Source organism: Cervus elaphus, chromosome 14 (assembly GCF_910594005.1).
Source record: "Cervus elaphus chromosome 14, mCerEla1.1, whole genome shotgun sequence".
In the NCBI taxonomy this organism is placed as follows: Eukaryota; Metazoa; Chordata; class Mammalia; order Artiodactyla; family Cervidae; genus Cervus; species Cervus elaphus.
Window position 1 is genome coordinate 64329920 of NC_057828.1, and position 14187 is coordinate 64344106.

The window sequence follows — 14187 nt, forward strand, 5'->3', positions numbered from 1 at the left end:
TCCACTAGCTTTGTTCATAGCAGTGCTTCCTACAGCCCACTTCACTTCACATCCTAGGATGTTTGACTCTAGATGTGTGACCATAGCATCATGGTTATCCTGGTCATTAAGACCTATTTTGTGTATTCTTGCCACCTCCTCTTAATCTCTTCTGCTTCTATTAGGTCCTTACAATTTTTGTCCTTTATTGAGCCTATCTTTGCAAGAAATGTTCCCTTCGTATCTCAAGTTTTCTTGAAGCGATCCCTAGTCTTTCTCATTCTATTGTTTTCCTGTATTTCTTTTCATTGTTCACTTAAGAAGGCTTTCTTATCTCCCCTTGCTATTCTCTGCAACTCTACATTCAATTGGATATCTTTCCCTTTCTCCTTTGCCTTTTGCTTCTCTTCTTTAGTAAGGCATATTCTAATACGTCTTGGCAGAAAATAGTGTCTCACCCATGATGACACCTCTGTGGAGTACAGGACTGCTCCTGAGGAGGTCAAGAGGGGAGTCCAGGGAACAGAGTGGTTGTTTTTCAAATGCCAACAACCAAATAATGTTGTCACAATGCCAACAAAGTCTTTCCCTTTCTAGCACCAGTGGGGTATCCAACCATTCAATTCAGTTCTGACACTAACATCCAAAGTGAGTGTAGACCCCACAAGCAGAGGGCTCCACCCCATGTGCCTATCTCTCCTTCACACACCAGCCACAGAAGGGTCCCCAGGTGACCTGTACTTCCTCCTGGCTGAGTACAAATTCAAAGGGTTCCAGATTTGATAATTCATTAGAATGACTTACAGAACTCAGGAAAAACTATCACCAGTTTATTATGAAGAATACAAGTCAGTAACAGCCAAATTCAAGAGATACACAGGGTATGATATAGCGGGTAGGGATAATGGGTGAATGACCGAGCCTACATGCACATCTAGGTACATCCTAGCACCCTGATGGGATCACCAACCTATCAGTAACCTGGGCCCCATCCTGTAGGGTTTTTTTTTGTTGTTGTTGTTGATTTTTTTTAAATGATTCATTTATTTATTTTTGATTGTTCTGGGTCTTTGTTCCTGCGTTCGGGCTTTCTCTAGTTGGGGCGAGTGGGAGCTACTCTCGTTGTGGTGTGTGGGCTTCTCTTGTTGTGGAGCACAGGCTCTAGTCATTCAGTCTTCAGTAGTTGTGGCATATGGGCTTTAGTTACTCCATGACATGTGGAATCTTCCCTGACCAGGCATCAAACCTGTGTCTCCTGCATTGGCAGGCAGATTCCTGCCCACCGTACCACCAGGGAAGTCCCATGTAGGGTTTTAAGTGGAGGTTCCCTTATGCAGATCTGATTGATTGGATCATCGACCATTGGTGACTGATAGTGTCAAGCCCCTCTCGGCTCCTGAGAGGTGGGAAAGGGGATGAGCCTGAAAGCTACAACCTAATCATGTGGTGTGGTTTTTTGAGTGACCATCCCCCCTTACACTATCTAGGCCTCTCCCGCAGTGAGTCATCTCATTAGCATACAAAAGACAGTACATACCATGGGCTTTGGAAGCTCTGTGCTTGAATGGTGAACAAAAACCAAATATTTATATTTTATTATGTCACAGGGACAATTTCATGATGGGCCAAAGCCTCTTCAACTCAGGCTCTGCTCAACAAGGCAGGATGGACATGGTGGGGGGAGAAAAAGCAAGCCCACAAGCCTGCTCCTCTCTTTGAGGGGCCGTGAGCACCTTCCTACGCCCCTTCCTGAAAGAAGTAGCCTAGACCCCAAAATGTGGTCTCATCTTCTGAATGAGGGGGAGGTGTTATGACCTGGGGGCTTCTGCAAACAAGCAAAATTATGGAAGCTCCTGTTGCTAGAATAGCTTTAAGGAACCTGGATAAAAGAAAACAGAAATGGAAATTTTTCATTGTTATCACTTTAGGAGGATTTTAGTTAAAAAGATCAACTCTCGCTCTCAGAGCTGTTTATTCTCCTAAACGGTGTATCAGACAAAGAGCTGAATCTTAACCTATCACCCCCAATGCCCCCTTCATTAAAGACCTTCCTTTCTGTTCTGATGCTCCAGTGCTGCGTCTGTGACCCTTGATGTCTTTCTGATGCTGGTGCCTGCAACCAGCTCTGAACTCCGCTGTCTCTCCACATTGCCCTGGAGCCAGAGCTGTTCCTCAGGGATTTTCATTTCGCAAAATAATTTGGCATTTACCGATAATTTACTAAACCATTTGTTTCCATATAGAGGAAGTCATGCTTGCTGAAGAAAACAAAAATGCTGGAACGTCAGCCTTAGAAGGTAAGGAAGTGCTCCAAGGCCTCATTGCTCTCTCATCTGCCCCTCGTCTGCGGCTATGTCTCTTGATCAAAAGAGGAGAAAGAAAGAAAAGAGGGGTGCTTTGGGATTTGAAATGCGAGTCTCTCTGTCATAAAATCCCTCATGCTTTAAAAGGAAGGGAATTGAGTCATGGGTTTAAATGCTTTTTAAAGTGATGAAAATGAAATCCAAGAGTTGTTTCATTCCAGGGCGTGTGATTGATAATGGGCAATGAAAAGGCCATCATACAACCAGTGGCTCAGAAAGGGATCTTCTTTGACAATTTGCGGGGGGCATCTTGGGACCACTTTCATTGGCAGGAAGTGACATTGTTTATGAAGAGCCAGAACAAATAGATACAGGTTGCCAGTTTACCTGCTGCGTTTAGAAGAGCTCCCACAAGGAGTCAGGAGCTTTGTTGCGTGGGATTCAAGAGCCTCGTGTGTCAGAGGCACTGCTGAGCAGGGCAGCCATGTTTCTGTAGACCTTTGTAACTTCTCTCACCCTGATTCGGGTATTTAAAGGCAGGTGCCTGTGTCACAGGTGCCGTGAGGCCACAGTTCTGTTTTGACCAGACTGATCTGGTGGTTCTCATGTCCTCTCTCTGCCCCTTGCTTCCCTGGTGTAGTGCTTCGGAGGGCAACCATCAAAAGAAGCCGGACCGAGGCCATGGCACGGGACTCCAGCGATGAGCACTGCGTGGACATCTCCTCTGTGGGTGAGTGGAGGTTGCTGGATCATCTTTCACTGCTCCGGACCTCCTGTGAAATGGAGCATTCTATCTTAGGAGAAACGTCACAAGGAGGAGGGGAGCCCAAAGAATCCAGAACTTTGGGATATAATTAGGGAAAGGCGCTGGAATCTAATCTCATCAACAGTGACTTAAAGGAAAAAAAAATAAAATGGACCAAGGGATAATGTTTATGTGAAACATGGGGTTTGGGGCCAAGAATCCAACCCAGATTCTTCAAGTGTGGCAGATGTATCTCTTCAGCATGTGTATCCTGTCTCTCCTGGATGTGCTAACGAGCACCCACTTTGGGATATTGTTCACTGAGGACGCCCATATGAGAAACTGCGATCATTTGCTTAATCATAGTAACATCTACCTACTTGCATCACCTGCTTCCATGTGATGCTTAAACAGATTCCTACTGACAACCCTTTAACTTGCCGGCTGTTCTATCCCAGGTTCTCTTAGAGAGTCTGGCTGATGGCAGACTTTTCTTCTCCAGGAAAAAAAAAGGGAAGGGTCTGACTTCATCCTGAAAGGCAGAAGAGGCGTTCGGAGCTCATCACTGCTTTAGTTTGCCAGGGGTAGAAAAATCACAAATGCAGCAGGATGACTCCAGTGCCTGAAGCATATTTAAAAAGAAAAGCTCAATCTGTTACAAACATAAACAGGATCCTATTAGGATTCAAGATACCGGCTGGATGCCTGCTATCCTGCCCCGGGGAATCCTTCCATTTCCTAGGACCAAGAGTGCCCAGAGGAAAAGCAGAGTTCCCTGCTGCGCTGTGAAAACTCTTAGCTCATAACATGGGGATGCCCTGGGGTCTGCAACGTGGCAGTCCCCTAGCCCTGGGACCAAAGGTGCCCATCTGGACTTCTGAATGCCCCTTTGTCATGGAGGGTGACCTCTTTTGCAGCCTCATTCCTCCTCCTTCCTTCTCCCCCGCTAGGCACACCTCTTGCCCGAGCCAGCATCAAGAGCGCAAAGGTGGATGGGGCCTCCTATTTCCGGCACAAGGAGCGACTTTTGCGTATCTCTATCCGCCACATGGTTAAGTCCCAGGTGTTTTACTGGATCGTGCTAAGCCTTGTGGCTCTCAACACCGCCTGTGTGGCCATCGTCCATCACAACCAGCCCCAGTGGCTCACCCACCTCCTCTGTAAGTGAATGGTGACTGCTGGCTCTCACAAATGCCACTCGATTGGTGTGTGAATGTCAAGAGAGCAAGGTGTCACGTGGGCTTGGCAGTGGTTCTGCCCACCCAGAGTTCTGCCTCCAGCATGCTGTGACCAGAGTTGTCCTCAGGGGGTCGGGATTATCCCATGACTGTTTTCAGTTGTCATTTCATTATTGAATCAGATAAATAAATCTTTAGTGATGAGTCAACAACATAGTGTTATACCTTGCATAATCCAGGGCCTTCACTTAGTGCCTTCAGGAGGCTCAATGATTAGGGAGTCTTGGTCACCCAAGTCCTAGGGACAAGTTCTTAGGGACATGGATACCTTTAGCAGACCAGGAAGGAAACCTACATAGGTCAACCCTTGGTAAGGCTGCCCCGGGATGCGGGTGAGTCTCCTAGAGGCTGTCACAGCTGGGTGTGTGGAGAGGAAATCCAGCTCTTTCATCAAAGCTATGCTCAAGCCCTTTCTCTCTCCTAAAAGCCATCTGCCATGTAAATGGTAGTGACAAACCCACTGTCAGAAGAGAGCAGAGCTGCCCTGTGGACTGTGGGACTCAGCCTGGGTCTGAGCATGTTCAGACCAGGAGAGGTTTTGCCTGGCATTGACCGGGTCTATGGTCACTGAATGTCCTGCCCGTGTGGGTCCCACCGCTCTTAAGGGCTCCTCTGTAGGTGGTGGGGATTGGGTCAGGGAGGACAGGAGCCTGTGCCATCCATGGAACCAATGCTTCTGCCTTTAATGCTTTCAGACTATGCAGAGTTTCTGTTTCTGGGGCTCTTCCTTCTAGAGATGTCCCTGAAGATGTATGGCATGGGGCCTCGCCTTTATTTTCACTCTTCCTTCAACTGCTTTGACTTTGGGGTAAGTGCTCCAGAGTCACCCATCTTTCTGCCTGCGGTTGCTATACTGTGGTTTGAGATAAGAACCTTGCTCTGGGGCTCAGCGTGAAGCCTTGAAATCAGCATTTATTAAAGGAGGATAGATAGGATTAGCCAAAGGGAGGTCAGGAATGAGTGAATACTTGCCATACGAGGATTTGTTTGGGTTTTTGAAATGCTCTTTTATTTTTAATGTTTTTACGAAAATGTGTGACATGCACACCAGAGAGTAAGCACTTCAGTGTATATAGCTCAGTAAGTTTTACAAAGCTCCCCATAGCCTGAATTTTGAACCACTTATTACCTTGGAGGAAGCCTGGGAGAGAACAAAAGACTTGATTCCGGAAAGTGGTTTGATCAAAACTGAGAAATATATTTATTTTTTTAGTTCAGTTTAAAATTGAGAAAATTATCTAGATATACCCTTAAACATTCATACTCATATGCACACACACCCTCTTATAGTAGCAAGTCCCCACATAGACTTCACCCAATGTCCACATTCCTAAATAATGACGATACATAAATGTGTGCATTATCAATGCCCTTCAAGGTGCGTTCACACACATTTTTGTCCTCTGCCACTTTCAGTCCTGCCCGCGATGTTAAGTATTGGGAGTTAGGCTACCCATTTACACATGAGTCAACAGGGGACCTCGTGTGCAAGTTCACACAGCCAGTTAGCAGCAGAACTAGGTTGCAAAACTTTGGGTTCCTGAACCACCTCTCCTTCTGCCAAACCCACTCCATTTTCTGCCAAATCTCCAGTTAGGTGCTAACGATTTTGAGCACTTGCCAACCTGCATTTTAACTTGGAACATATGCTTCTGGGTAGAGGCAATTTTCAGGCATAAGAACTAGTGAAAGACCATTTTTATCTTAGTTCCCTTATGTACATACTTTTCAGCATTGCTGTGAGGATTAATTTCTGTTATTTCTCCTAGTGCGATGTGGGGAATGTATTAGACCTTCAATAAACATATAATTAAAACATAAAACAAATTGAATGGCTAATTTGACATTGCTGCTTCCTATAGCAATCAGATTCTATGCCACTAATTAGTACCATCACATCCAGGTGTGTGGGGCCTGAGTGACTGAAAGCCATTTCATGCACAGGTGACTGAAACGTTCTTGTTAGCACTAAATTCTAGGCCAGTGAGAGAATGTGGACCTTCTCAGAAGTTTTTATATTGGAAAGCAACCTGTATTCGTTTAAATTTGTTTTCTTATTTGAGGACTGCTCTTTTGTCTGTCTGTTCAAGGTGTTTTAATAAGAACAGTATAGCTGTCAAATCGGTGCAAAAGTGGTGAATGACTTGTAGTTTTCAGGAAAGACAGAGCAGTCGGTAAAGCAATCTACAGTATGAAGGAGGAAATTTAGCAAGGAGAGTGGGGAACAGTGGGGAGAAAAGTGGTAGAGTCTCATTTTTCCTTGGCAACCTTCACAAATAGGTGGTCCTGTTGGAGGTGGGCTTCCCTGATGGCTTAGCTGGTAAAGAATCCGCCTGCAATGTGGGAGACCTGGGCTCGATCCCTGGGTTTAGAAGACCCCCTGGAGAAGGGCATGGCTACCCAGTCCAGTATTGTGGCCTGGAAAATTTCATGGGCTGTATAGTCCACAGGGTCGCAAAGAGTCAGAAAGGAGTGAGCGACTTTTGAAGAAGATGAGGGAGGCAGGGTGGGGAGGGAAAGATTTAACTTCAGAAAAGCCCAGTGAGAACTGTTGATTGAGGAACACCTCCTTCCCCTTCTCCCCCTCCCCCTCGTCCCCCCTTTGCCTTTTCTTCTCACCGTGGCTGGCTTTGGCTCTTTAGGTTACAGTGGGCAGCATCTTTGAAGTAGTCTGGGCCATCTTCAGACCTGGTACGTCTTTCGGAATCAGTGTCCTGCGAGCTCTCCGGCTTCTAAGAATATTTAAAATAACCAAGTAAGTGATCAAAATCTAGACTCTTCCCAACCACCTCTGGGCCTGGAAGCTCCTCTTTGACACATTATATTGCCTTACATCCTCACCACAGGATCCATTTCCTTACCCCACCCCCTACTCCACTCTTCAGCTTCTCTTGCATCTCCAAAGACCAAACCAGGAAAATGCCTGAGTGCCAGATCCTGTGCCAGCTTCCCGAGGGGACCCACATTATCGCTCCATCTCTCCTTCCTACAAGTATCCAGATGCAGCTTATCTCATAGGTCTCCAGGCAGATGCCCAGCTGAGCCTGAGGGTAATTTGGTACTCAGTTTGCCGCTGTAACCAGTCCATCCTAAAGGAGATCAGTCCTGGGTGTTCATTGGAGGGACTGATGTTGAAGTTGAAGCTCCAGTACTTTGGCCACCTGATGTGGAGAGCTGACTCATTTGAAAAGACCCTGATACTGGGAAAGATTGAGGGCAGGAGGAGAAGGGGATGACAGAGGATGAGATAGTTGGGATGGCATCACCGACACAATGGACATGGGTTTGGATGGACTCCAGGAGTTGGTGATGGACAAGGAGGCCTGGCGTGCTGCGGTTCATAGGGTCTCAAAGAGTCGGACACGACTGAGCAACTGAACTGAACTGACTGAACTTGCCGCTGTAACGCTGTCTGGGTTTTTGTAGGTATTGGGCATCCCTCCGGAATTTGGTGGTCTCCTTGATGAGTTCCATGAAGTCTATCATCAGTTTACTCTTCCTCCTTTTCCTCTTCATCGTTGTCTTTGCTCTCCTAGGAATGCAGCTGTTTGGGGGCAGGTAAGCGCCAATGAAGTTTCCAGCCAAAGCAGCCTCAAAACCTCAACTTCATCCTGTGAGCTCTGGGGTCACCAGTTTGTTCACCATGTTACCATGTGTTTGTTCGTGTTCATGGCCCATATCAACCATGCATGTTATGTGTGAAACTAATGTCTCTGTTTTTAATCCCTCCACACCATATGGGGTTCTTATTGAGGGGACCTCTCCCTTTGGAGCTGCCCCTGAAAGGTGCCCCTTTGGAGCTGCCTCTGAAAGCTTGGGGTCTTACAAGTCAAGATCAGTCCAGATCCCATCACCAGTGCCCTTCAAGAGCACAGTTCCTGGTGAAGCGAAAGTGAAGTCGATGAGTTGTGTCCGACTCTTTGCGACCCCATGGACTGTAGCCCACCAGGCTCCTCTGTCCATGGGATTCTGCAGGCAAGAATACTGAAGTGGGTTGCCATTTCCTTCTCCAGGGAATCTTCCTGACCCAGGGATTGAATCCAGGTCTCCCGCATTGCAGGCAGGCGCTTTAACCCCTGAGCCACCAGGGAAGCCCTGGTAGTTCTTAGTAGTAGTCATTAAAACCATCTTTGTAAGTTACTGGAATGGAAGGAGAATAGGGAAGACAGGGATGTGAAGAAAGGGGAAAGGAGTGATGAAAATGGCATAATTTTAGGAAGGGAAAACTTGGTGTGTGAGATTTTCATTTCATTCTCTCTGAATCTCCTTTTCAGGTTCAACTTTAATGATGGGACTCCTTCAGCAAACTTTGACACCTTCCCTGCAGCAATCATGACTGTATTCCAGGTATGAGGATGTTAAAAATGTTACTTGGGATCCCTTGGTGCACATGCTCCAAGGTGATGATGTTGTAAAAGAATCCTCCCTTTCCTCTCCAGGCTCCTCTCAGGCAGTACTTAGTACTCTTGCTTATTGAGTAGTCATCACCACTGTAATTCCTAGGATTTCTATAGCTCTGTTCTTATAAATAATAAAAGAGCTCTGTTGTGATGACCTCATTGGCCTTCTCCCTGCACTTGTCAGTTTGCAAGAGATGTTAATTAAGTCAAAGACATTCAGTAACATCACATTTCTGGTTTTATGAAATTTAAAGTACCTTCTAACTTATATGTCCATTTAATGAAGAATCTTTTCCACCCCCACCTGATCTTTTTTTTTTTAATCATGGGAGGAAACTCAAAATCGGTGATGTCTAAGAGCTAAAGGAGAACTCTGTTTAGCCAGAATCTAAGACTGAACCAGAACTCAGTTTTCTGGAACTGGAGCCCATGAAGCTCTTTCCAACAATGCTGCTGTCTCAGGAACTGTATCTTGGCAGCTCCAGAAAATAGTCCATCAGTGCCTGGACCACCTGATCTGTGTGGTTCCCATAGGCTTGGCAAAGCTGGGGTGTGGGATGGGAGACCGGAGATTCTACATTTTGAGGAATAGAACTTTTCCTTTTGATATTCTTCTTCCATTTTCAATGGCTAAAATTCTCTTACACATCAGAAGGCAGTTGATTATTCATGGGTGTGACTTTTTTTCCTCCCTGACAAGAGGGTAAATGGAAAAGACCCAGACTCAGAATTTTCCCCTTTCCACTGACCCCATTTTCTCATCCAGCCCAGGTCTCTGATTAGCCTGTTATGTCCTTTGTGTAGATCCTGACGGGTGAGGACTGGAATGAGGTGATGTACAACGGGATCCGCTCCCAGGGCGGGGTCAGCTCGGGGATGTGGTCAGCTATCTATTTCATTGTGCTCACCTTGTTTGGAAACTGTATCCTTTTTAAAATGCTGCTCTGTTCTGCCGGCCTGGACCAGCATGTGAGGAGGAGGAGGTGGCCATGGTGGTGGTGATGCTGGTGATAGCAGAGGGCAGGTAGCAATGGGGTAGACAGTGTTAGGTGTACTAAGAGAAACAAGGATCCCGCTCTTAAGGAACATTTGCTATCTGGGTAAAAGAAGATGAGTATAAGTAAGATAGAGTATCATCCCAGTTATCGGATATCATAACATCCAGGTTATCAGATTATCATCACAGATAAAATCATATGAGTCTGTTATAGTAAATGATTGGAGGGACTATGAACTGGGGAAAATAAGAGAGGACAGAGATCATTATAGGCTGAAATAGTAATAACTGGATTATAATATTAATGAATTATATGTTTTCTTTTACTTAAACATTTGTTTTTGTTTAAGTATAGTAGATTTACAATGTTGTATTAATTTTAGGTGTACAGAAAAATGTTTCAGTTATACATACATGCATATATATATATTCTTTTTCAGACTCTTTTCCTTTATAGGTTATTACAAAATATCAAGTATAGTTGCGGGTGCTATACAGTAGGTCTTTGTTGGTTTTCTGTTTTATTTATAGTAATGGGTGTATGTTAATCCCAAACTCCTAATTTATCCCTTCCCCTCTTTCCCTTTTAATAGTAGTAACCATAAGTTTGTTTTCTATGTCCGTGAGTCTATTTTTATTCTGTATATAACTTCATTTGTATCATTTTTTTTATGATTCCACATATAGGTGATATCATAGGATATTTGCCTTTGTCTGTCTTACTTCTCTTAGGATGATATTCTGTAGGTCTGTCCACATTGCTGCACATCATTAGTTCATTATTTTTTATGGCTGACCAATATTCCACTGTATAAATATCCCATATCTTCTTTATCTATTCATCTGTTGATGGACGTTTAGGTTGCTTCCATGTCTTGGTTATTGTAAATAGTGCTGCAGTGAACATTAGGGTGCATGTATCATTTCAGATTATGGTTTTCTCCAGATATATGTCCAGGAATGGGATTTCTGGATCATATGTTAGTTCTCTATGTTAACAGAGAACAGAGCCTTCCACCTAATAAGTTCTCAAAAATATTAGTATTGTGATTAATGCTAATACTGCTGAGCATAGCTAGCGTTTATCATAACTTGTGCTATTCATAAGACCTCATACTAAACGGTTTTCAGGCATCATTTCATCTAATCCTTGCCTTACAAATCTTAGAGGAAATAAGTTGATCAGAGTCAATTACTAAATTTTAATGGGAGACTAGAAAATAAGTGCATTTAATTCCCAAACCCATGACTGGTCTTGGGATCTAGACAAGGAAGATTTAGGTTTTAATCCCAGCAGCTCTGCTTACCAGCTATGTGGCCTTGGGAAAGTCACTTAACCTCTCTGAGCTTCTAGTTTTCACATCTGAAAAGAGGAAACAATATCTATGTCCTTTGTTAGTTGTAAATAGTAAAATGAGATAGTTTACTTGAATATTCCACAGACCAGAAACTTCTACATGATGTTTTGGGCAAGTGGGACTTGTCTTGAGTTGAGATCACTCGAGTGAAAAGGGGACAGCCATGTGTTACAGATGTATTTTTGCCTTTTCCATAGTCTCACAGAGCATAGATGTTCTTTAAGTTTTCTGCTCTGAAAACTTCTAAGGGCCAGAGCAGACTATAAACAAACACAAGAAACCCATATAAAGAAAGCTAGGCAGTGAGTCACAGAAATGGAAGGCCATTTTGCCTTAATAGCGGCACCTTAATTTTCCTGTTACTCTGAGGGTAGTCAGACCTGGACTTTTGTGCTAAAACAGATGTATGTTCCATAACACATGAGCCTTGAGGATAATTGGAAAATTGGGACTTCTGAGGTTAGAGTGTGGAATAGAAATGGGCTCCATAATGATCTTGTGTGCCCTGAGACATTTTGTTAAATGAAATATGGGAGCCTCCCAGGACAAGAAGATTGAGAAATGTTAGCATCCCATTACTGAGAGATAGTAATGAGTCTGTAGAATCTCATTTTTTTTTTTTTTTCATCTTTAAGGTCAGACTAGCATGACTGATCTAGATGGGCTTCAATTCCAGCCTCCTGGAAAGGAGAGATGAACTCCTACCTCTTGTTCCCTACCTGTCTTGTTGTTCAGTGGTTCTCTATTGGATGTTGCTGTAATTAGAGGCTGTAGCTGTGCAAAGGCCTCCTCCCTCCATCTCCCCCTTCCCTAGGGGGTTTGATTCAGGTATATTTCTTTATCCGTTGCAAAGAGATGATATGTGGAAGGAGAGAAAACGTATTCTCCTTCAAACAGAGCTGCATAATATCTCTTTCCCTCCCTCTACAGTCCCTACTTAAGTGACTCTTTGGGGTGACTCTGTCCCTGCTGGTGTCCCAGACAGGAAAGGCATGGAGATGCTTTCTCAGCCTTGCTGGGGCTCCTTTTACTTTTCTTACTTGGCCATCCTTAACTCATTGCCCCAGATACACTGCTGAATGTGTTCTTGGCCATCGCTGTGGACAACCTGGCCAATGCCCAGGAGCTGACCAAGGTGAGCCTTGTTCTCCAGGGATCCAATGGTTCTCTGGGCCATTGCGTGCCCACTAGGCTTTGGAGTTGCCTCCAGAAGCCTGCACTGTCTGGCTCAGGCCTTCAGGGAAGGCCCCTTCTGGGAGCTCGTGGATACCTGGAGAGCTACACTTGTCCATGAAGGGAGCCTGGTTCACTTTCACTGGGTTTGTGGAGCCTTGGACCAAATGGGGCCTCTCATTGGACATTGAAGATGATCACTTAGTCACTGCAGACTCTCAAAGATAGCCTTTGCAGGCTTGTGACTTGGAAAATAGAGAAACTACCAGAGTATTGGATTTAAGTTCCACCTCTTCTCCTGTGACCTGTGACTGTGTAACCTCAATCATGTGTCTTCACCCTTCTGAGTTTGAGGGTTAGAGGGTCCAGGACTGTGGCTGTTGGGGTATTCCAGTGCTCACTTCATCCTGGGGGAAGCTTCCATGAGTTTCAAAGAAGCCAGACACCGTATTTCTCAAAGAACAATTCCTTTCTTTCCTCTGAGTCATGTCTTCAGGGGTAGAGGCGATACAATGGCAGTGGGATTGTTTAAGGAGATGAGTGAAACCTTCCCTCATAATACGTATTTGTTTTAAGGCAAAATCCATAGCATCCTGGTGATGTTTATGAGCTTTTTCCATGTATTCCTTGAGGGTTACCTGCTCTTCTCTGCATTCTCAAGGATCTTCTTACCTGCAGACAGGGTAAGCTCTAGTAGCTGAAAAGCTGGCTGTGAGTCACACATCTGTCACTTACTGGCTCTTTTAGCTTAGACTTGACCCCTGGTCTCTATTAATGTTGCTTCCTTCATCTGTAAAAAAGGGAATGCTATATTCTACCTTGCATACCTCTCAGGAGGACAGCAAGGATCAAGCAAATGGACATGTGTAAAAACCAGCTGTGAGTTACACATCTGTCACTTACTGGCCCTTTTAGCTTAGACTTGACCCCGGGTCTCTATTAACGTTGCTTCCTTCATCTGTATAAAAGGGAATGTTATATCTGCCTTGCATACCTCTCAGGAGGACAGCAAGGGTCAGGCAAAAGGACGTGTGTAAAAACCAGAGCAGTCTTTGAAGATGTATGTATTCTTAGTAGCTGCAGTCATTTTACCTGAACTGGGTTTCCTTGGTATTATCACATAGAAAGACATTTATAAGCTGGAGTGTGGGTGAGGGGCTGAGGTCCCTGCCCGAGCACCAGGGTGGGGGTCACTTAGCTGTGTAGGGAAGAGGGTCTGATGAGGATCGTGGTGCTCATCTCAGGGTCTCTGCCTGGAAGGTCCTTCTCCATCACTTCCGGACACTGTAGAGCATCCAAGAAGTGTCAGCTCTGGCCTCTGACCTCTATAGCCCTGGCCACCTCCACCGAGGGCTGAGGTTTGGGGTAGACCTTAAGTCTCTCCTGGGGAAACATGGGGAGCCTGTGGGGAAGGATGGGGGCAAGAACAGTTGGCCTCGCCAGGGCTGTGGAGGCTGCTGTCTCAGGAGGCCTGACTGCTAGTTGCTGGAGGTCTGTGAGCCAACCTGACCTCACTCTGCCTGTTTTACCTCTTGCTCTGCTTTCCTCGCTTCTCCAGGTCTCCAGAAGCTCCCTCAGCCCTTCTGGGCAGGGCCGAGGAAGCTACTCTCCTTCATGGGGATCCCAGACAACGCCATCTCTACTTTGTGTCTAGGATGAACAGGAAGAAGAGGAGGCCTTCAACCAGAAGCATGCTCTGCAGAAGGCCAAGGAGGTCAGCCCGATGTCTGCACCCAACATGCCTTCCATCGAGTGAGTCACTATCCCCACGTCAGAGACCCCGGGCTCCTGTGTCGACAGCCCAGTACTCAGTTCCACAGCTGTTGACCTTTGGAGGGAGCCTGCTCTGTGCCAGGAAGCATCCTGTGAATACAGTACTGAGCAAGACAGGGCCAGGGGCTCTTTTTTCACAGAACTTTTATTTCAGTGAGCAAGATAGCTGATAAATGCACAGAAATAATTTTAGATAGAACATCTGTAAAATAAGTAAAACA

At 45.3% G+C, this 14187-nt stretch overlaps 1 protein-coding gene across 3 annotated transcripts in view; it reads left to right on the plus strand.

Annotated features, from left to right (window-relative positions):
• The window catches only part of CACNA1E (calcium voltage-gated channel subunit alpha1 E), a 412948-nt gene that overhangs the window by 318741 nt on the left and 80020 nt on the right, over positions 1-14187 (plus strand). For all 3 annotated transcript variants that reach the window (XM_043923905.1, XM_043923907.1, XM_043923906.1), the window contains exons 10-19: positions 2223-2276; positions 2923-3012; positions 3978-4187; positions 4961-5073; positions 6908-7020; positions 7692-7823; positions 8540-8612; positions 9470-9587; positions 12088-12155; positions 13848-13945. In XM_043923905.1, the coding sequence (XP_043779840.1) occupies positions 2223-2276; positions 2923-3012; positions 3978-4187; positions 4961-5073; positions 6908-7020; positions 7692-7823; positions 8540-8612; positions 9470-9587; positions 12088-12155; positions 13848-13945 (1069 nt within the window). The remainder of the gene's footprint in view (positions 1-2222; positions 2277-2922; positions 3013-3977; positions 4188-4960; positions 5074-6907; positions 7021-7691; positions 7824-8539; positions 8613-9469; positions 9588-12087; positions 12156-13847; positions 13946-14187) is intronic.